Genomic DNA, 22,433 nt, shown 5'->3' with positions numbered 1-22,433 from the left:
ATGATAGGACTGTTGGAGCATTCATAAATGCATTGAGTGAGTTGGATAATGATCCTGATAGTGCATTAAATTTTGCAAGAGCTGCTGGTGATGGACCTGCAGCTTGTGAGAAAGCTATTGAAGATGAAAAGGCAAATAGTCTTGCAATCAAAATTCTAAACAATGAGATATCTGTACTTAGTGATGTTGCATTTATAGCTATTGAGCATCTTACACATAGTGGAGGCTTATGAAATCAACCATATATTGGAAGTTGATTGCCTAATAATTTAGGATTTCCAATGTAAAGCAAATAAAATAACATGTTTCTTTTAGATATGTAGTTATTTGAAAATACATTTTTCCATTTCAATTTTATTCATATTAGCCGTAAGAGTTTTTTTTTTTTTTTTTGTGGCCGGGGTTTGAACTCCGGACCTTGCATATTTTATGCATTATCCCTAACAACTGAGATACGCTCACGAGGACAGTTTAACATTGTAACATGAATGAACAAATTGAAATTCCATCAACCGTGATTTTAAATGTCAATAGTACAAATCAAAACGGCAATCTTAAAAACTTTTTTTTTTAGTTCGATAGAATCGTAATATTTTTTTTCTCACCGGCCCCAGTTTTTCAGTGATAGAAACTTCACATTATCTTTAAGTTTTCTTTTTCTTTCATTCATTGAGGAGGGGTGATTTTAGGTCATTTTTTGACCTACAATTACCCCTTTGCATCTTTTTCATCTTTCTTTCAATTTAAATAAGTGGTTTTCACATATCAAGTTTTTTATTTTGTGTTTTTTCTGATTTCGTCGTCTGAGTGTGGAGTTATGTTGTTCGTCATCTTATGCGGCGTTTGCTTTTGCGCCTTGTTGCAGTGTTCGTTTGGTTCATTTTGAAAGATCAACTTCATCAATTACAGATTCAATCAATGATTTAGACGTCGACGTTGGAGATCCGGAAGCATGGGTATTTCGGTGACTAAGAATTTATCATATTATTTGTAGATATTTTGCCGTTGTATGCTATTAACTTGGGTATTGTGAGTTTATTCGCAAATTCACCCTTTACGGTTTTAGTGATGTTGAACATGTTATTGTATCTGATGTACTCTCAATTAAATGAATGAATATCGTTTTGTTTTTTGTCAAAAAAAAAAAAGTTCAAATAAAAACATGTACCTATACTTTTGATCAAAATAAAAATGCCAATAAAAAAAACCAAAACCAAAATAATTTTAATCAAAATCAAAATTTCTTTTTTTAAGAGGACTAGTCATATTAGTATATATAGGTGTAACCTCCCCATAAGTGGGTTAACTTTCTCATTTGTAATATTACATTTCACTATCAATAGAACAATTCATAAGCTTTTCTCTCCTTCATCCATGGATACCATGTTTCCTAACATGGTATCAGAGCAAATCTGGTATCCTCCTTGAAGAATTTTCCGCTGCATTTTCTTGAGAAAATCCAATTTTCTCAATTTTTCTTTTATTTCTCTCTCTTCATTTTCCTGAGAAAATCTATTTTTCTCACGCCAGTTTCAATTCCTTTTCTTGTTCCTTTTTCTCGTTCATTTTTCTTACTGATTCAATTTCTTGCTTTCAAGTCTTTGATTCGGTTTCACCTTCTTGATTGTTGTTTGATCAATTTTCGTTTGCTTTCAGTGAATTTCATTTTTGTTTTTCTAATTGATCGCATTCGATTCAATTGTGATAATATCGTTTTTCCCCAAATTCTAGGGTTCTGTCTTTGTTCTTCTTCTTTTCGATTGAACCGATCATCCTTTGGTCAATTTCTGGATTCGGTTTCAATCTCTATCCTTTTCTGAATCTGTTTCCTCTTCGATTCAAAATTCTTTGTTCGTTCTTTGCTATTTTGTTCTTCTTTGTTCTGTTAGTTTTTGATCAATTTCATGTGCGATTTGAAAGTCTTGATCGAATTCTTCCTCGATCGCAATTTCGAGTTTCGATTTGAATCAGTGATTCGAAACCGTTTTGCGATTCCTCTTTATCATAGTTTTCGATTCAAGTCGGAGTCATCGTTTTCGCATTGATTTTCTGTGCCGTATTGTGAAATTTGTTTTCATAAACGATTTGTGTTGTAATTACTCACTAGGTGTTTGTGGAAATTCCTCACTGAAAGACATATTGGTGTTGAGGTCAGTTTAATAGCAACAGTTCCTGGTGCCACTGAAGTTGTGAGAGTTCAACAACTTTGATCAATTGTGGATTGCTAATAGCTTGTTGCTTCCAAGCGTTGTTGAATCAGCTTTTGATCTTGCTTTCTTTGATTTGTTGGGATTGGATGCATTCAAGTGTTCTAGATTTATGATATAGTTGTTCCTACCTCTTCAATTGGTGTCTTTCTGCCTATGCTCCACAAATTTATATTGCAGTTCATATTCAAGTTCTCTAAGTGTTTCATTGGTGATTTGATAGTTTTGTTTTGGATTTGTGCATCTGGTTTACTGGAAGTAATAACCATGCATATGCAATACGCTTGTTGCAATTTTTCTTTGAGATTTTGGATGCAATACACTATTGTTGATTGGATTTGAGATTGCCAATGGAGCATTTCTTAGAACAGGCAGTATAAAAATGAAAGATAGTGCTGTCATTTTCTTTTTCATGAAGATTGAATTGCCTTGATGTGAACTACATGGTTTGTTGTTATGAAGTTGTTCCTAACACTGTGATATATGATCACCTCACTTGACTCATGTGGATGTGGAACTTTGAAGCTTATAAGTGTCTTCAGGAAGGGAACATATTTGTCTCTCTTGGATTAGCTTAATTTGGTTCAAACTGTGAGATATTGCTTAGTCCACTCAAGTGTGAGATATTGCCTTGATAGTGGTACATTAATATTTGATACATGATGCATCTTCTGAAGCTCATATGTTAGTGTTAGAGAAAGCGAGAAAGTTTCTGTTCAATCACAAATTTCTTACAGATTTGAAAATTATTTGAAGTCTGTGATGAGTCATAGATAGTATTAATTATTGCCTTATTTAGTTTAGTTTTATTTTAGATTTGATTTAGTTTTATTGCATTTTATTTTATATTAGAATATTTTACTTCAAATTATGTTTTATTTTATTTTAGGAATAAATATATGGTGGAAGGTGTCTTGGAGCAAAAGAAAGAGGACTGGAGCAAATACAGCACAAGAATACGAAGATACGGGACAAAAATATGTTCCCACCAAGTCAGAAGCTTGGCACGGCCAGTGCCAACATGTGGCACGGCCGTGCCACCTCCAGAAGCCACTTTTGCTGCTTTTTCTTCAAGGCCAAGTTACCCTGTTGCAGCTTTACTGTTTTACCCTTTTAGTTGCTTAGTTTCTAAGTCGATTGTAAAGCTATAAATAGAGTAGCTCTCCACCATAAACAATCATGCTTTACTTTGTTTATTTCAATTGCAATTTTAATAAAAGTCTTTATTTTCCCTTTTACTTTCTTTGCAATTTATTTTACCGTATTTCTCTCTTCTTCCTCCATGTCTACGATGAACATGAGTGAGTAGACTTCTTAGTCTTAGGATTATTGGGGAGTCTAATGACTCAATCCTAAACAAAACATGTCTAAACCCTAATTTCTATGTAACCCTAATTTCTAATCTAGATTCACCGTCTTAACGTGGATTAACAATTATCAAACTGTGGAAGCGAAAGCGGAGGGTTTGATAATTGTTAATCCATCATCCCAAACATCAATTCATAAAGCGAGAGCGGAGTCTTGATGTTGGAACAAGTGAATCTAGACAATAGTTGCAAAACAGTGAAATAGTCTTTGCAACTATTGAGACAAAGAGTAGTTTCAATCCTCTATGCATCTTCTAGTAATCATGTCAGTGAAATAGGCTTGGTTGCTAGAAGTAAACTCTCACCGGACTTTCATCGGAAAGGTGAGGGGCTAAGGGAAACCGGTCTTTAGAAATTAGTGTGTAAACCATGAAATTAGAAGTTTAGGTTTTGTCAAGTGAAGGATTAGTTATTAAGATGAACCAATGATCCTAAGGCCCTTTTATTATTATTGTTTTTACCTTCAGCAATCAAACCCTTTCTAACCAACTTTCTCTCCTCTAATCATTCATTGAAAGTTAATTAAATTGACCAACTCCCTAGCGGAACGATACTCTACTTACTACTATTACTTCGATAGGCCGTGCGCTTGCGGTTTGGCTCTATCAAGTTTTTGGCGCCGTCGCCGGGGAGTTAACTAATTTAATTAGCTTTTTCTTAGTGATTAGAATTCTCTCTTCTTTCTCTTTTCTTTTTTTTATTTTTAACCTTTTTTATTTTTTTTCTATTATCGTTAACTTCTTGGGTTCTCAACCTTGTATGCGAAGAACTAGAAATCAAGCGGTATTCATACCCGAGATCGAAAGGTTCTTACATAGAAGGAGGAGAGCAGCACAAAATAACACCGCCATGGCCAATCGCACTCTCAAAGAGTATGCAACGCCGTCTACGGCTGAGCCACAAGCTGTTATAGTGTACCCAACGGTTGAGGATGACAACTTTGAAATCAAGCCTGCCCTACTTAACTTGGTGCAGCAAAACCAATTCTCGGGATCCCCCACTGAGGATCCCAATCTTCACATCTCTGTTTTCCTACGAATTAGTGGAACCATGAAGGAGAACCAAGAAGCCGTAAGACTTCATCTCTTTCCCTTTTCCTTAAGGGATAGAGCTAGCGCTTGGTTCCATTCCCTCGAAGTCGGTTCCATTACTTCATGGGATCAGATGAGGCAAGCATTCCTTGCCCGTTTCTTTCCACCATCTAAAACCGCTAAACTTAGAGACCAAATCACGCGGTTCAATCAAAAAGATGGGGAATCTCTCTATGAGGCGTGGGAGCGTTTCAAGGAAATGCTAAGACTTTGTCCCCACCATGGCCTAGAGAAGTGGCTTATAGTCCACACTTTTTATAATGGCTTGTCTTATACCACTAAGATGTCTGTTGATGCAGCTGCAGGTGGAGCACTTATGAACAAGAATTACACGGAGGCGTATGCCTTGATTGAAGACATGGCTCAGAATCATTACAAATGGACCGACGAGAGAGCCATCTCTAGTTCTTCACCCTCCAAAAAGGAGGCAGGTATACACGAAGTCTCTAACTATGATCACCTTGCTTCTAAAATTGATACACTAACTGAAAAACTTGAAAAATTCAATGTTAGTGCTATCAATTCTGCATCTACTCCTTCTTGTGAAATATGTGGTATAGCTGGTCATGCTGGTGTTGATTGCCAACTAGGTAGTGCTATTAATGGTGTTGAGCAAATGAATTATGCTCAATACAACCAAGGGATGCGACAAAATCAAAATTTTTATAAAAACCAAAATCCCTATGGACAAGTAGCACCACCCGGTTATGCAAACAACCAAAGATTCACTCAAAAATCCAATTTGGAAATTTTGTTGGAAAATTCTATTGCCAACCAAAACAAACAACTTCAAGAACTTAAAAACCAAACTGGATTTCTGAATGATTCTCTTTCCAAGCTCAATACCAAGGTTGATTCTATTGCTACTCACTCTAAAATGCTTGAAACTCAAATCGCTCAAATAGCCCAACAAGTGGCTACATCTTCCCAAACACCGGGAGTCTTTCCTGGTCAAACCGAAGCCAACCCCAAAGCCCAAGTTAATGTCATATCTTTTAGGGGTAGTAAGTTAGGCGAAACTTTTGCTAAGGTTAAAAACATTGGGAAAGAAAATGTCAAGCCCTTAGGTGATAAAGTTGTGATAGAAGAAGCTAAACCACTTGAAGAAAACAAAACTCCATCCCCCTTAAATCCCGAAAAGCTTAAATTAGAGGGTAAATTTGAAAAATTTGTTAACATACTTAGGAAAATTTGCATTAAACTTCCCTTTGCTGAAGCTTTGTCTAGGATGCCTCTTTATGCCAAGTTTTTAAAGAAAATTTTTTCAAAGAAAAGGGCTATAGAGCATAATGAGACAATAGCCTTGGCTAAGGAAACTAGTGCAATCATCCAAGAAGCACCCCCTAAGCTTAGAGATCCAGGTAGCTTTGCCATACCATGTGAAATTGGGAATGAAACCATAAACAAAGCCTTATGTGACTTAGGAGCTAGTGTTAGTTTGCTGCCTTTGTCTCTTCTTAAAAGGATAGGGATAGGAGAATTGAAACCTACCGAAATGGAACTAAAGATAGCTGATCGTTCTACCATGAAACTTGTAGGATTTGTCGAGGACATACCTATTAAGATAGAGGGGATATACATCCCCACTGATTTTGTAGTCGTTGACATTGAAGAGGACGACGACGTCCCTATAATCCTAGGTAGACCTTTCCTCGCAACTGCGGGAGCTCTCATTGATGTGAAACTTGGTAGGATAGTCTTTCAAGTGAGTGATAAAATGGTAGGATACGAGTTGGAAAATGTTATGAAGGGTCCCGCTCTTTACTCTTGTTGCATGCTTAACGATCATGTTGTGAAAGAACGTTTTATAGCGTCATCTACACAATATGATATCTTTGATCCATTCTAAGGACTCTTTCTAACCGTCAAGCTAATGACATTAAAAGAGCGCTTCGTGGGAGGCAACCCATGCATTTAATTGCTTTTCTTTTGTTTTTCTTTGTTTTAAGTTGTTTTGTAGGTAATTGTCCAAGTTTGATTCGAAGAAAACCAAGAAATTGAAAAATTCTGAAGCCCCCAGGACCAGAAAGGTGGCACGGCCCGTGCTAGGTATGGCACGGCCGTGCCAAGTTTTTAACAAAAAAAAAATGGCCATTGAAGTCAGAATGATGGCACGGCCCGTGCCAATAGGTGGCACGGCCGTGCCCGACTTCTAGCACCCTATAACTTCAAATTTTTCTTCCTTCTTCCTCATTCACAAACCACAACCCTCTTTCATCTTTCAAACTTCTCTCTAAACCACCATAACCTTCAAACCTTCAAACCTTCATATCTCCCTCAATTCTTAACCAAATCACTCCATTCTTTCACCAATCAACCACAAACTTCACCCAAAATAAAAACCACCAATCAAAAACATCTTTCATCCATCCAAACCCACAATTCACCAAAACCCTAATCCTTCAAAACCTAACCCAAACACCACAAAACCTTAACCAATCTCCATATCCAAACCAACAAAACTTCCTTAAACATCAACCCCAACCCTAAACCAATCCTTTCCACCAAAAATTTTCCCAAACCCTAAACCTTCAAAACCAATTCTACCAAAGGTCAATGGCTTCAAGAAGAAGTGGTAAAGAACCAGCAAGCTCTCAAGGAGGACCTCCCCCAAAGAAGCAAGCCCAAGTGAAGAATCATGGGATCCAGTTCAAAAACAACAAGCAAAGGGACAGGTATAAAAATCTTATCTCTAAACATCTGCACCCTTCTCGTTATCCTGATTCCCATACTTTAGATATGCTAGAGCTGCTTGATGATGTTTCTAGGTTGATAGGAAAGTTAGGTTGGACTGAATTGCTGAAACCTATGAGGGGTTATGAAAATTTCACGTATGAATTCTTGAGCTCAATAGATTTTACTAAAGATAAGATGAATTTTGATAACCCTAACCATAGAGTTGTTTTCCGGTTAATGAATATTGATTATGACATGTCACTTCAGCACTTTTGTGATGCCTTAGGCTTTGCAAATGAGGGATATATTCATGATCATTGGGATCCCAGCCTTAAACTGGATAACTATGACCCAGCTGCCTTTTGGAAACAAATCACCGGTCTTAACAAATACGTCCCTAGGGCGAACAAAGCTAGCAATATTCACAACCCCGTACTTAGGTACCTTCAGAGGGTAATGGCTTGCACTATTTGGGGTAGAACCGAGCTAGGAAACACTAGAACCGATGAGTTGTTCATGCTATGGGCAATGCTCCACAACCACCCCGTCAATACCTGTTTTTATTTGATTGATCACCTAGACTTTGTCGGTACTAGACCGGCCGGTAGAGGAGACATAGTGGTGGGTGGCATCATTACATATATAGCTAGGTGTTTTGGAGTGGGTGAAGATGAGGGGATCAAACCAATTGAGGGAAATAATAGGCTTAACATAGAGACCCTTATTGCTATGAATTTCATCAAACATCGTCCACCCCTCCATTACCAACTTAAGCTAAACGTGCCAATCATGTTTTTATTGCCTAACCCATCTCGGACTACCACCGAGGTGGAAGAAAATTGGTTGTATGTTAATGATGTGCAGGTTCTTGGTGATGATGAGGGAGAAGGTGCTAACTTGCACCATGATGAAGGAGAAGGTGCTAACTTGCACCATGAAGAGGGGCACCATGGCCATGAAACCGGTGAGCCTCATGAAAATCAACAATGGACATGGATTCACAATGAAATCGAGAGGATGAGCACCGAGCAACAAAGGCAAGGTGTTGAGATCTCCGGCCTTCGCAATGAAGTTCAAAGGGGCAACCGTGTCAATGATGAAAATAATGAGATGCTCCGTTGGATGATGCAACACCTCCAACTTCAAGGTCCTCCTTACGGACCTCAATAAACAAATGTGAGCTTTCCTCTTCCTCTCTTCCCTTCTTCTTCTCCCTATCTCTATCATCTTCTTCTACTCCTTCTTCTTCTTCTTCTTTTAATTTCTTTTTCTTTTGAATCATTGAGGACAATGCTTCCCCTAAGTGTGGGGGGGGCCTAATAAAGTGTCTAGAGTCGTAGTGTCCAAACTCCCTTGAACTTTATTCTTTCGTTTTGTTTTTATAGCAAGAGGCATGACTAAGTAGCTTGTTTTTTTTAATGTAAAAATGGCATGAAAATTTTTGTTTTATCTCTTCTTTAGGTCGCCTCTTGTACATGAAAATAGTTTCTTGTGTTTCTTGTGTTCTTGCTATACCCATATCATGTTTTATTGTGAAATTCTCCAATGAGAAAAGCACCCGGTTGCAATCCTTGAGTAAATGTATGAATAGGTATTTTAAGGAACACGTTCTATCTTTAGTGTTAACTCAGACCCTTTAAAGTCTTAAGAGTAAAAGTAGTATAAGTTTGTGTGGGAAAATTAATCAAATTGCTCTTAATTGTTATATTCTTATTAATTTGTTAATGTTAAATGGGGCGGGAGAATGGCACCAACATGTGGGGGAAAGGACAATCCCTAACTTCCTAATTGTGGTGGTGACTCCCTAATTTGAACCTAAAGTGAAACAAATTCATCAATGCTGGGGGAAAGGACAATTACATCCAAAAAGACTTCCTACGCGGAGATGAAACAAACAATAAATTTTGCAGCACTACTTAGGGTGATTTTGAATCTAGGGGGAAAGGACAATTACATCCGAGAAGACTCCCTACGAGGATAGATAGCCCCTAAGCATCTGCAGCCCCTTGTGCTTAATTGTTATATCTAATTTAATGTTTAACTCAAATTCCCATCACTCTTATATGAAATGAAGAAAGGACTTTTCTCGGTTACTTTAGCACTAAGGATAGAACCTATTCCTCATAATATCTGTATTATACAGGAGCAAGAAAAGGGTTGGACTGCACACACACACTCACTTGAGACTTGATGTTGGGTAGAATAGGTTCATGAGAAGTATTTGAAATAGTAATTAGTGTACTTGAGGCAAGGCCTTTCTCTAGAGACATTTGTTTTTAATATTGCCATAATCAAATCTTTTGTTGCTACTATGTTGCTGCCTTTTGCTTGAGGACAAGCAAAGATTCAAGTGTGGGGGAGTTTGATGAGTCATAGATAGTATTAATTATTGCCTTATTTAGTTTAGTTTTATTTTAGATTTGATTTAGTTTTATTGCATTTTATTTTATATTAGAATATTTTACTTCAAATTATGTTTTATTTTATTTTAGGAATAAATATATGGTGGAAGGTGTCTTGGAGCAAAAGAAAGAGGACTGGAGCAAATACAGCACAAGAATACGAAGATACGGGACAAAAATATGTTCCCACCAAGTCAGAAGCTTGGCACGGCCAGTGCCAACATGTGGCACGGCCGTGCCACCTCCAGAAGCCACTTTTGCTGCTTTTTCTTCAAGGCCAAGTTACCCTGTTGCAGCTTTACTGTTTTACCCTTTTAGTTGCTTAGTTTCTAAGTCGATTGTAAAGCTATAAATAGAGTAGCTCTCCACCATAAACAATCATGCTTTACTTTGTTTATTTCAATTGCAATTTTAATAAAAGTCTTTATTTTCCCTTTTACTTTCTTTGCAATTTATTTTACCGTATTTCTCTCTTCTTCCTCCATGTCTACGATGAACATGAGTGAGTAGACTTCTTAGTCTTAGGATTATTGGGGAGTCTAATGACTCAATCCTAAACAAAACATGTCTAAACCCTAATTTCTATGTAACCCTAATTTCTAATCTAGATTCACCGTCTTAACGTGGATTAACAATTATCAAACGGTGGAAGCGAAAGCGGAGGGTTTGATAATCGTTAATCCATCATCCCAAACATCAATTCATAAAGCGAGAGCGGAGTCTTGATGTTGGAACAAGTGAATCTAGACAATAGTTGCAAAACAGTGAAATAGTCTTTGCAACTATTGAGACAAAGAGTAGTTTCAATCCTCTATGCATCTTCTAGTAATGATGTCAGTGAAATAGGCTTGGTTGCTAGAAGTAAACTCTCACCGGACTTTCATCGGAAAGGTGAGGGGCTAAGGGAAACCGGTCTTTAGAAATTAGTGTGTAAACCATGAAATTAGAAGTTTAGGTTTTGTCAAGTGAAGGATTAGTTATTAAGATGAACCAATGATCCTAAGGCCCTTTTATTATTATTGTTTTTACCTTCAGCAATCAAACCCTTTCTAACCAACTTTCTCTCCTCTAATCATTCATTGAAAGTTAATTAAATTGACCAACTCCCTAGCGGAACGATACTCTACTTACTACTATTACTTCGATAGGCCGTGCGCTTGCGGTTTGGCTCTATCAGTCTGGTTACAGTTGGTGTTGCTTATTAAAGATTGGCTTTCGTTTTCTTCACAAACTCTTCAAACATAAGATGGTGATTTTTGTGGAATTTTAACATGTGGCCTTTGTGAAGAATTGGTTACTGATGTTTGGTGTGAATTTCCATGGTGTGAATTTCCATGGAAGGATTGAGGGACTACTTTTTGGATTTGTTTTAGCTTCACTATTGGAAGCATTGATTTTGGCCTCTATTTGAGTGCATCCACATGGATGGTTTTCTATGGTTTGAAGACATATCACATAACTATGCATCTCTATTGGCTTGCTTTTGGTTTTTTCTTGTCTCGGTTTGGCATAGGAGGGCATCACTTTTATCTTTGGAAGCTTGGTCTTGTTGCTTCATGGTACTTTTGGTATGAAGTTTGTTCAACATATGACCTCCTTCCATTGTTGACTATGGCTCTTCCTTGCATTTGGTTTTTCTTGTCTAGCTCCGCATTGGAAGGGCATCACTTTTATCTTTGGAACCTTGGTCTTGTATATGACCTCCTTCCATTGTAGACTATGGCTCTTCCTTGCACTTCTTTTTGGATATCATCATTGTTTTTTGGATATCCTTGTATTTCTTGTCTTGTGCTTCTATCTTGAGTGATTGAACACTCTTGATGGTTAAGCGTTGTGCCTTAATTGGCTTTGTTGATATTGGCTTCTACCGGATGGTGGTTAAGCGTTGCTTGGATGCTTATTTCTTCAATTGATTCAACCTTGAGTTGTGGTTGCTTCTTGTTGGATAAGCACTTGTTTGATGGTTTTTTTTTAGCCGATGTATTCCCGACATCTTTCCTTGTATTTTCTCATTTCAAGTTGGAAGTGTTTTGAACACCTTCCAACTTGAGGGGGACTATTAAAGATACATAGTTACAAGGAGTACTAGTCATATTAGTATATATAGGTGTAACCTCCCCATAAGTGGGTTAACTTTCTCATTTGTAATATTACATTTCACTATCAATAGAACAATTCATAAGCTTTTCTCTCCTTCATCCATGGATACCATGTTTCCTAACAAGGACAATAAAAAATTCATAAAAACCGTTGTTCATAATTTATATGTATTAACGCAATAAAAAGATAGGACAAATAGGCACAGAGTGTCGGTCTGAACGATAGTGATTTATAATATAATTAACAAACTTGTTGTGGAAGTTGTCTTTTTTTCATCATATATGTTAAGCATAAATATTCTTTTTATATTAAATAATTTCGATTCAAATTCAAAGTATCTCAGTCAATAAATTTTAAAAATATTTTATGAATTTTATTATAATTAAAAAACTTAATGAGGAAAATTCTTCATATATTTAATATAAAAGTTTTTTTTATCTCTTCATTTTGAATCATTATTGAAGAATCGCAATCAATATATGGTAATAATATTTTATGATTTTTAATATAATAAAAAAACTGACTAAGAAAGATTGCACATATTTTTCCAGTTATTTTATATAAATCAGTAGAAAGACAGACACTATCGTTTCTATCTTTTAGCTCTTTTTAGAACTTTAATTAAAAATAATTTTTTTGATTCAATTTATTATCACCGATGTATTTTCAATTTCAATATGTGCGTGATTGATTGGTAGTTTTTTTTTTTTTTTGAAACATCATAATATTATTAGGCTAAGATAGCGCAAGGTGCACTATCCCACAAGGAGGAAAAAGAGTACAAAGGGAGGCCTAATAACAACAGCCAAGCCCCACGAAAAAACTCGATAAAAAACCCCCTAACTACTGAATCCTGAACAAGCAGACAACAGAAAAACCGCCAACAACAGAGGCCAAACCGACCCCCAAACAGACGCTGAAAACCGCCTGCCTGCCGCTGCCAGACCCCACACATCCGGACTGCACTCCCACAGCAGAAAACCGAACACACACACCAGCACCAGCAGGAAACCGCCATCTCCCATCAGCCACGCAAACAAAACCTCGGGTTCCAACACCATTCAAAGTACAAACAAGTCTCTATATTCAATCTCGACAAACACCATTGCCAAGACAACACTTTTATATCGTCCACCAATTCCAAAATCTCAAAAGTCTTATTATTAAAAATCATATTGTTCCTAGACTTCCAAATCACCCACACCACCGTGTGCCAAATCAACCAAAACCCTCTACGAAGCTTCTTAGAGTTCACCTCTCTAGACCAACCGATGGCCTGAAGAAATAAATTAGGCGGAGTGATAAGATTAAAATTCAACCACCGCATAACCTCTCTCCAAACTTTCGAACCCAATTACAATGAAGAAAAAGATGAATTGCCGATTCTTCCCCTTCATCACAAAACACACACCTTTTAGATTCATCCCCCCGCAAGAGGCTTCTCTTAGCAAGATTAATCTTTGTCAGAATTCTATCAAGCAACAAAGTTCATGAAAATGCCAAAACCTTTGTCGGAGCCTTGGACCTCCAAATGTCCAGAAAGGTCACTTTTTCCACCTCATTCAAGTTAGCTCCTCCATAAGACAAGTTGCGAAGGAGAGTATAACATGACTTAACAGAAAATATCTCATCTTCCCCCGGTTTCCAAACCCACACATCCGGCTTACCCCCAAAACTTTCCCTTCCAACCGCACCAAGAGTTCCTTTACAAGATCCTTTTCCCACTCAAACAACTCCCGCCGCCAACCAAATTCCCACCTCACGGCACCCTCCCCACTACGACACATATCTCCCACCAAATCATCTTGGACATTCGCTACTGAGAAAAGCCGCGGGAAATCAATCATTAAAGGCACATTCAACACCCATGCATGCTTCCAAAAGAAAGTCCTCCTCCCATCTCCCACCTTCCTCTCCACTTCCCTCCTAAACCACCGGACCTCCCCACTCTCATCCAACCCCATTAAATCTTTCCACCACCGCGAAGAGTTCAAAGGCCAAACTTCACCCTCTAATCTACTTCTCACACTCACCAAAGGACCATATCTATCTTCGAGGACCTACCTCCACAAAACCGGCTCCTCGTTAATAATTCGCCATTTCCACTTTGCTAGACGGCTCAAATTCATCAACTTTATGTCTCTCACACCAAGCCCACCATTACTTCTAGATTGGCAAATCGTCCTCCACTTCACCCAACAAATTTTCTTTTGACCCCCCACTCCACCCCAAAGAAACCTTCTTTGGATGCCTTCCACCTTCTTCATAACCTTGGCCGGCATCTTCAAGAAAGATAAATAGAAAATAGGGATTGAGTTAAGCACCGAATTTAAGAGGACAATACGACCTCCTAGACTTATGTACTTATTACCCCAAGTGCTAAGTCTCAATCTAATCCGATCCAACACCGGCTCCTAAGTTGACAACTTCCTCGGATTAGTACCTACCGGTAACCCCAAGTACATAAAGGGCAAGGAACCCACTCTACAATGGTGAAAATTGGAAGCCATCTCCAAAAAGTCCGCCGAAACGTTCACACCCATAAGGCAACTCTTATTGAAGTTCACTTGGAGTTCGCATTTCCCTCTTTAAGCCACTTAGATTTCGACCTTTGGATAAGTAAAGACTCCTTACTTTTCCAAAGCCTCCAAAGTTCCTCAAACTTATGCTTCCTCTCTTCCACTTCACATTTGACAGGACACCACCATCACACTTCCGGTCAAGAACCTCTATCTCCTTTCTCAACCCATCTAAACGCAAATCCACATTACCATATTCCACCTTATTCCACTCACGAATGTCCCACTTCAACCCCTTCAATTTCGACTTCAAAACCACTCCCATCCACCCACTTCTCACATACTTCCTCCAAGCCTCCTCCACCACCCTTTTAAACCTCCGATTTTCCAACCAATGGTTTTTAAATCGAAACGGTTTAGGGCCCCAATGGAGAGAATTACCCTTTAAAACCAACGGAAAATGATCGGAAACATCTCTAGGGATTGACCACAAGGAAACATTTCCCCAAAACTCCCTCCATTCATCCAAAATAAAAGCCCTATCAATCGTACTCATAGCAATACCATTAGAATTGTACCACAGAAACTTTCTCCCCACTAGGCTCACATCTTCGACCTCCAAGACATCTACCACCTCATTAAATTGCTCAATTTCTCTTCTATACAAACCTCTTGGCACCTCATTCACACCCCTTCTTTCTTCTGGATGAAGAACGGAATTAAAATCTCCAATGAAACACCAAGCCCCCACGCCCAAAGAATTTCTAAGCCACACTAACTTCTCTCACAACCTTTGTTTACCTAATAAGTCACACTTTGAATAAACATTAACCACCAAGCATCTTCTCCTCAAAGGACCCCACTCCAAACAAACACCCACTATACCTTCACCTACAAAGGAGTAGATAAAATTGGATACCGATTTGCGCCAAATAGATAAAATACCACCACTATTTCCAACCGAAGGGAGAAATGCCCAAATAAAATCATCATCCCCCCATAAATTACGACACAAAGACTCCGTGATAATTTCCTTCTTAGTTTCTTGAATAGCCAAAAAATCCACCCTTTGATCTTTCACCAACTCTCTAATCTTCTTACGTTTCAACAAACCCCCCACACCTCTAGCATTGAATGATAAAACTATCATTAAATAACCTCCCTCCTCTCCTTAAATCCGTTCTTTGTATCCACATCTTCCATCACAACCAACCTATCCACCACCGTCCCATCTGCCATAGTAAAAGTCACACCAGCCTCTTTATCAACATTTAACAAGTGCACCGCTTCCGCCTTCTTCCTACGAATATCTCCTATCATACCCCAATTTTTGACCTAAGGATCCTCCATTCATACACCGACACGTGTCCTCTAACCCCGGTCAGTCTTTGACTTTTTCAGCGAAAAATTCGGAAAAGAGGTATTTTAAAATACCTCATATTTGGTTCCGAGTCGGACCCTCTTTTCTCAATTTTTATTTATTATTACTTTTAGTTTATTTATTTATTTATTTATTATTATTATTATTATTATTATTATTATTATTATTATTATTATTATTATTATTATTATTATTATTATTATTTATTATTATTTTTTATTTTTTATTATTATTATTATTATTATTATTATTTATTTATTTATTTTAAGTCCAAAATCTGTCCAAAAATATCCAAGTCCAGCACCAAGCAGCTGTCATGTTCCCTAAAGCAATTTCTGTCGCCCCCTTGTTCAGACATAATGTCTCAATCAAGTCTATAAATACAAGCACACCTGCAACCAACAGAGGAGGAGGGATTTCCAGCAAAAAAGAGGCGAATTCATGTGAAACAACAAGAAAATTTCCAGCCAACACAGAAAAATTCATCAACCCAATTCTTTTTTAAACCTGTATATTCTCAAACAATATTCATCAGAAGTATCAACACACAAAACCCAATCGGCCCACACCAAACCAATCAAAGCCGATTCACAAACTCACGCATACACACACACGCACCATCACAAACACACTCACGCACAACCACACAAATCCATCATAACAGAGCCTCATTCACAAACCCATTCGAACAACACAAATAAATCAACTGAACCGCAAAGCCTTCACAAACATATAGCCAAACCGATTTCAAAATCAAACCATAAAACCGGCACAAGCCACTCAAAATCCAACACCAAACCGTCACAAAAGCCGTTTTCAAACAAAAGGTAGTAATTTTAAATTCCTAGATCTAGGTCGTTTTGTGCGTGATTTGATAATTTTGAGCTTGGAATCGGATAGAGGGAGTGAAAAGAAGTAGAAAGGACAAAAAAAAAATAAAAAAGAGGTGGCTCTAGCGGCGGCGCCGCCACCTAAGGTGGTCGGCCACCGCACCGGAGCCACCTCCGGCCGTCGCCCTCCTCATCGGAGAAGAAAGAGAGAGATGGGAGTCTCTCTCTCTCTAGAATAAGGGAAGAGAGAGAAGGAAAGAAGAAAAATGAGAAAAAAACCGGTCAATAGCATATATATAGTGCTCTGAACCGGTTCGGTTCTCTTGAACCGAACCGGTCTAACTTAAGCCCACTAGCGCGCCTCTGCACTCCTCCAGGCCCAATTCCATTTTTTTCATTTCTGCACCCCCTGCATTATATTTTATTTTATTCGTGCATTTCAATTCCGTTTATCGTCTTATTTTTTCTTCTCATGCATTTTTAATACGTTTAAACTCTTCTATTTTCTTCTCATGCATTTTTAATTCGTCTAATCACTTTTATTTTCTTCCAATGCATTTTTAATTCGTTCAATCTCTTTTATTTTTTCTCATGCATTTTATTTTACCTTTTGCATTACATTCTATTGTCTACTGTTATCATATGCATATTTAAATTTTGTCATTAAGTACACACTTCAATCCAGAGTGCTCTGGTCCTTGTTAATTAAATTAATCCAGAATGCTCTGGTCCTAAATTAACTATTAATATTATTTTATTCTCCAGAACAATCTGGTCCTTGTTAATTAAATTAATCAAGAATGTTCTGGTCCTAAATTAACTATTACTATTATTTTATTCTCCAGAACAATCTGGTCCTTGTTAATTAAATTAATCCAGAGTGTTCTGGTCCTAAATCAACTGTTAATATTGTATTTTCTACTTATATAATCGTTCTCCAGAGTATTCTGGTCCGTGTTAAAATAACCTCATATTTCAGCTTAATATTATTTTTCTCATTCTGCTTATATAATTTTCATATTATTATTTAAAATAACAAAAACATGCAAATATAATCAAAAATCACAAAAATATTTTCATAGCAAACCTTGATTTTTCAATCAAGCGATCGTCATTTTATTTTGTTTTCTTAATCAAACTTTAATCAATTTAATTCTACTTCGAGTCTATTTTTTCTTTAATATTAAAAAACACAAACAAATACTCATTCGCCATTTTGGCTTTTCCTTTTAAAACTTTTTTCAAAAAATATTAAAAAACACAAAAACAAATCAAACGTCAATTTCTACCCCGGACTACGAGGTTTTGATCCCTCACGGGTACGTAGGCAAGGGACACGCGTCCTTCCAAATCGATAAAAATGTAGATAAATTAGGTCTCTCCTTTCTTTTATCATTTCAAATTCCATTTTTGAAAGCAAGCAAGTTTATAGCACAAAAGTTAAATAAAATCAAGAGGTTCTCGTAGAGTACAACGAATATTTAGGGCGCTTAACACCTTCCCTAAATATAACCAACCCCCGAACCCTTAATCCCTAAAAAATGTGGTATTTGAACCTTTTTCCACTTTCTTTTGAAAAGAATTAAATGTTCAGTCGTGAAATCAAAAGGTGGTCAAACGCCAATCAAATGGCCTTTTGACCGTCCGAAAAATGACGCGACAGAAATGGCGACTTCACTGGGGATTTTTGAGTAAGAGGTTTAAGCCTAACTTGGCATTATTTAAAATTTGTGCAATAAACTTGCTAAAAATTTTATGGAAATTACGTGTATATTTGTTCTCTTTTCTTCTTTATTATTTCTTAAACGTGAGTGGTGAGAAAGTAAGTCCTATACCCGGACTTGAGGGAAATATAAGATAGGATGGGGTAAAATCATAGTGACATACCAAGAGCATTCTTGGACCATGTTTACAAGTGATAACCCTACTCGGTGGAGGCCTCACGGAAGGTAGTAGTCTTGTTAACATGAGCATTCGTGTTGACGTTATTACTTTCAATGTGAGTGTCCGTTGAAGCCGTGGACCTTAGTAACCCTTAACCCATCTTGGCCTTTTTAGGACGTAGTGCGGTGGCTAAACCAAGAGCATTCTTGTCTTTAGTTGATACGCGATACTACACTCAAACTAGACTACCTTATGGATGTTATTGGAATAGGAGCATTCCTATACACCAATATATTCACAAGGGGGTTGCAATTTGGGAACTTGGTAGAACCCTTGCTACATGTGCAAATGAAAATCATAGTCCTTACCAAATGGCGTACACACCCTTGACTCCATCATCATGGACCTTAAACCTCACCATGTTTTACCGTTTGTGTTGCATAATCATACATACATGCATTCATTCATAAACAAACTCTTTTTCTCATAAATATATATATATATCGAAGGACTTAAAAAAGTTTTTGCTGTAAATATTGTAGATATGGCTACTAGAAGTATTAAGAGGTATAGCTTCCAAAGCCAAAATTTGGAAAGCTTGAAGAGTTTAGGAAATGTCATTACTGATCCGACGGGTTTTCAGTCTCGCCATGGGAAATTGCTCAAGATTCTCAATGCAAAGTTCGACGAAGGGATCCTCAAGACTTTGGTTCAATTCTACGATCCTCGCCTCCACTGCTTCACCTTCCCGGACTACCAGCTCGTCCCCACCCTTGAAGAGTATTCCTATTTGATTGGTCTACCCATACTTGATAGAGTACCTTTTAGTGGCCTCGAGGAGGACCCTAGGGCATCAGTCATCGCAACTGCCCTTCATCTCAAGATATCCGACATAACTGATAACCTCACTACCAAAGGAAAAGAGCAAATCTCGGGGCTAACTTCCAAGTTCCTAATCAACAAAGCCAACATCTTCGCTGCATCAAAACATACCCTCGCTTTCGAGTCTATCCTAACCTTGCTCATCTATGGCCTTGTGCTTTTTCCCAACATTAGTGGTTTTGTCGATACTAATGCCATCCAAATTATCCTCACCAATAACCCGGTCCCTACCCTCCTTGCTAATACTTACCACTCCATCCATCATAGGACAAAGAAAGGTGATGGAACCATCCTTTGTTGTGCACCTTTACTATATAAGTGGTATGTTTTACACTTACCCCAATTCTACCTCTCCAAAGACAAAGATCCATACTCAGATAAAATCATGTCCCTTACCCCAGATAATGTAGTTTGGTATAACCCGGCTTACGACACTGGAACCATCATTGACAAATGTGGGGAATTCAGTAATGTACCCCTCCTCGGTATTCATGGAGGAATTAGCTATAACCCTATCCTTGCCAGGCTCCAGTTCGGGTATCCCCTTAAAGAAAAACCTCTTAACATTGCGATCGAAGGCATATTCTATCACAAACATGCCGACATCAAAGGTATGAGAGAACAATTTGCGAAAGCTTGGCATACCATCCATAAGAAAAATAGCAATCAATTGGGGGATAAATTGGACCTCACTTATGAAACCTACACTCAATGGGTCATTGCCAAACCCGTTCAAAATAGGATGTCATACACTCTATCGAGGTGCCTATCCTCAACCACTCCAATGATACATTCACCCCTACCCCTTTGTACCCAAGAAAAGTACCGGAAGAAAGTGGCTGATTTAAACCGTGTGTGTGCAGTTTGGAAATACTACAGACCAAGCATGAGCTCCTCAACAAAGAGCGACAATTGATCGAGAAAAACGCTCAGATTCAAGCTCAAAGTGTGAGTCTTGCACAATTTATCAGCAAGAAAGAATGCATGGATTTCTTCGCAGGGGCACACCCAGACTTTGGGGAGTAGTCTGCTTCAGGAGCTCAAGAGTTTCCCAGTTGTTTTGTCTTTTTATGCTTTCTGTTATATACTTTGGAGTCTATCCCTTGGCTCGGTTTTGTTAAAAAGGGAATTATCTTGTTTCTATTTGTAAGTTTATCCCTTGGCTTTGTGTTTAGAAAGGGAATTATCTCGTAATACTTTAGCTATTCAATAAAATTTTCAATTATGACGTTTACCAAAATTACTTTTATAAGTCCTTCGATAAATAAAAAAAAAAATCATGTCTATTTTTGCATAAACATATCATGCATCATTTTGCATTTCATAGTCTCAAAGTTCAAAGTCTCACACAATTTTCTCTTTTCCAAAAAGGTAAGCTAGTTACGAAAGTGGCCCGACGTATTCTCCACCAGTCTACCCGTACTCATTACACTCGAGCAACCGTAAAGAGAAAGATGGATCTTCTTGAGCAAGAGAATCTAACACTCCGTGAAGAGGTAACTGCCATGAACACTAAATTGGATGAGCTGGCCGACATGAAAACAAAGATGGAAGAATTAACCAATCTGGTAAAGCGGTTGGCAGTAGCACAGACTCCACCACCTCCTCCTCCTATCAGGACCTAAGCCGAAGCTATTACCTCTGCTATCCCGGATTGGACGGTATGTGCTGAAACTCCAACATACTCTGCTCCACAACATTCCACACCATGGTTTCCTCCTCTGACTGCTGGCGAAATACTCCGTCCCACTGCCTGTGAAGCGCAAATGCCTACTTTTCAACATATAGCTCATGTTCCTCAGCAAGTTGCTATGGTTCCTCCCACTGTTGTAACATTTTCAACACCCGTTGTTCATACTACACCGCAAGAAGAAGCTCGACAAGGTTGAAGACTTACAAGAAAAGTATGAAGAGATGCATCGGGAAATGAGAGCCCTAAAGGGAAAAGAAGCTTACGGGAGATCTGCTTACGACCTCTGTTTGGTACCGGATGTCCAGATACCCCATAAATTCAAGGTACCTGATTTTGAAAAATATAAGGGAAACTCCTGCCCTAAGGACCACTTGACAATGTACGTAAGGAAAATGTCTGCGTATGCTAAGGATGATAAGGTCCTCATCTACTTTTTCCAAGAAAGCTTGACTAACCCCGCTTCGAAGTGGTACATGAACCTGGACAAAACAAGCATCCGAAGTTTCCAGGATTTATGTGACACCTTTGTGCAACAATATGATTACAACGTAGACATGGCGCCAGATCGAGGTGACCTCCAGGCTGAAACTCAAAGGGACAGAGAAACATTTAAGGAGTACGCTCATCGGTGGAGAAATATTGCTGCCCAGGTTAGCCCACGGGTAGAAGAAAAAGAGATGACCAAGTTATTCTTGAGAACTCTCAGTCCATTCTACTATGGAAAAATGGTAGGGAACGCATCCAGGAGCTTCGCGGAGATGGTCGGCGTAGGTGTAAGTGTAGAGGAAGGTGTCCGAGAAGGACGAATAGTGAAAGATGGTGCGTCTACTAGTGGTACGAAGAAATATGGTAACAATTTTCCAAGGAGGAATGAACAAGAAGTCGGTATGATGACCAATGAAAGAACCCGGCAACACTATCCAGCATATCAACATGTTGCTGCCATCACACCCACCACCAATGTAAATCAACAACAAAATCATCAACCACAAAGGCCACATAATCCTCGACCATATTATCCACCACTATACCAGCCAAATTATCAACCACAAAATCCTCAACCAATCTACCAACACCCATATTACCCTCCGCCGCATAATCCTCAACAACAACATCGTTTCCAAGCTCCACAACAACCTCGCCCTCCTAGAAACAATTTTGCTCCCATACCTATGTTGTACAAAATCTTGCTGCCTTCTCTACTTGCGAGAAACCTTGTGCAAACTAAGCCTCCCCCCAGGTACAAAATCCCTTACCTCACTGGTACCGCCCTGAGCTCACATGTGATTTCCATCAAGGAGCATAAGGCCACGATGTGGAGCAGTGTTACGCTCTCAAAGATGCAGTTCAGAAACTGATCCAAAGCAAAGATTTATCTTTCACGAATCCTGACCCTATTGC

The 22,433-nt window shown here is 38.3% G+C and overlaps 1 protein-coding gene and 1 non-coding gene across 2 annotated transcripts; one reads left to right on the top strand and one right to left on the bottom strand.

Annotated features, from left to right (window-relative positions):
* Window positions 1–4,786: 4,786 nt before the first annotated feature.
* Window positions 4,787–4,893, bottom strand: LOC146914448 (small nucleolar RNA R71). The gene has a single exon (XR_015017009.1). It is a non-coding gene; the product is annotated as a small nucleolar RNA R71 (small nucleolar RNA).
* A 14,108-nt stretch (window positions 4,894–19,001) lies between these two features.
* Window positions 19,002–20,964, top strand: LOC146914447 (uncharacterized). The gene is made up of 2 exons (XM_085721067.1): window positions 19,002–20,101; window positions 20,667–20,964. The coding sequence occupies exons 1-2, from the start codon at window positions 19,002–19,004 to the stop codon at window positions 20,962–20,964; spliced, it is 1,398 nt and encodes a 465-aa protein (XP_085577193.1).
* The last annotated feature ends 1,469 nt before the right edge of the window (window positions 20,965–22,433 follow it).

The sequence above is a fragment of the Medicago sativa genome, chromosome 6, assembly GCF_051527215.1.
Source record: "Medicago sativa cultivar Bolivia chromosome 6, Bolivia_mono, whole genome shotgun sequence".
Classification (NCBI taxonomy): domain Eukaryota; kingdom Viridiplantae; phylum Streptophyta; class Magnoliopsida; order Fabales; family Fabaceae; genus Medicago; species Medicago sativa.
Note: the sequence above shows the minus strand (reverse complement) of the source record. Positions and strands in the feature narration are given on the sequence as shown.

What these genes read in the sequence shown, in the direction of transcription:
- LOC146914447 (XM_085721067.1), top strand. Translation starts at nt 19,002, where the DNA reads ATGGCTACTAGAAGTATTAAGAGGTATAGCTTCCAAAGCCAAAATTTG. An exon ending in ATGTCATACACTCTATCGAG is followed by an intron (nt 20,102 to 20,666) that starts GTGCCTATCCTC and finishes TGCATTTCATAG; the next exon opens with TCTCAAAGTTCAAAGTCTCA.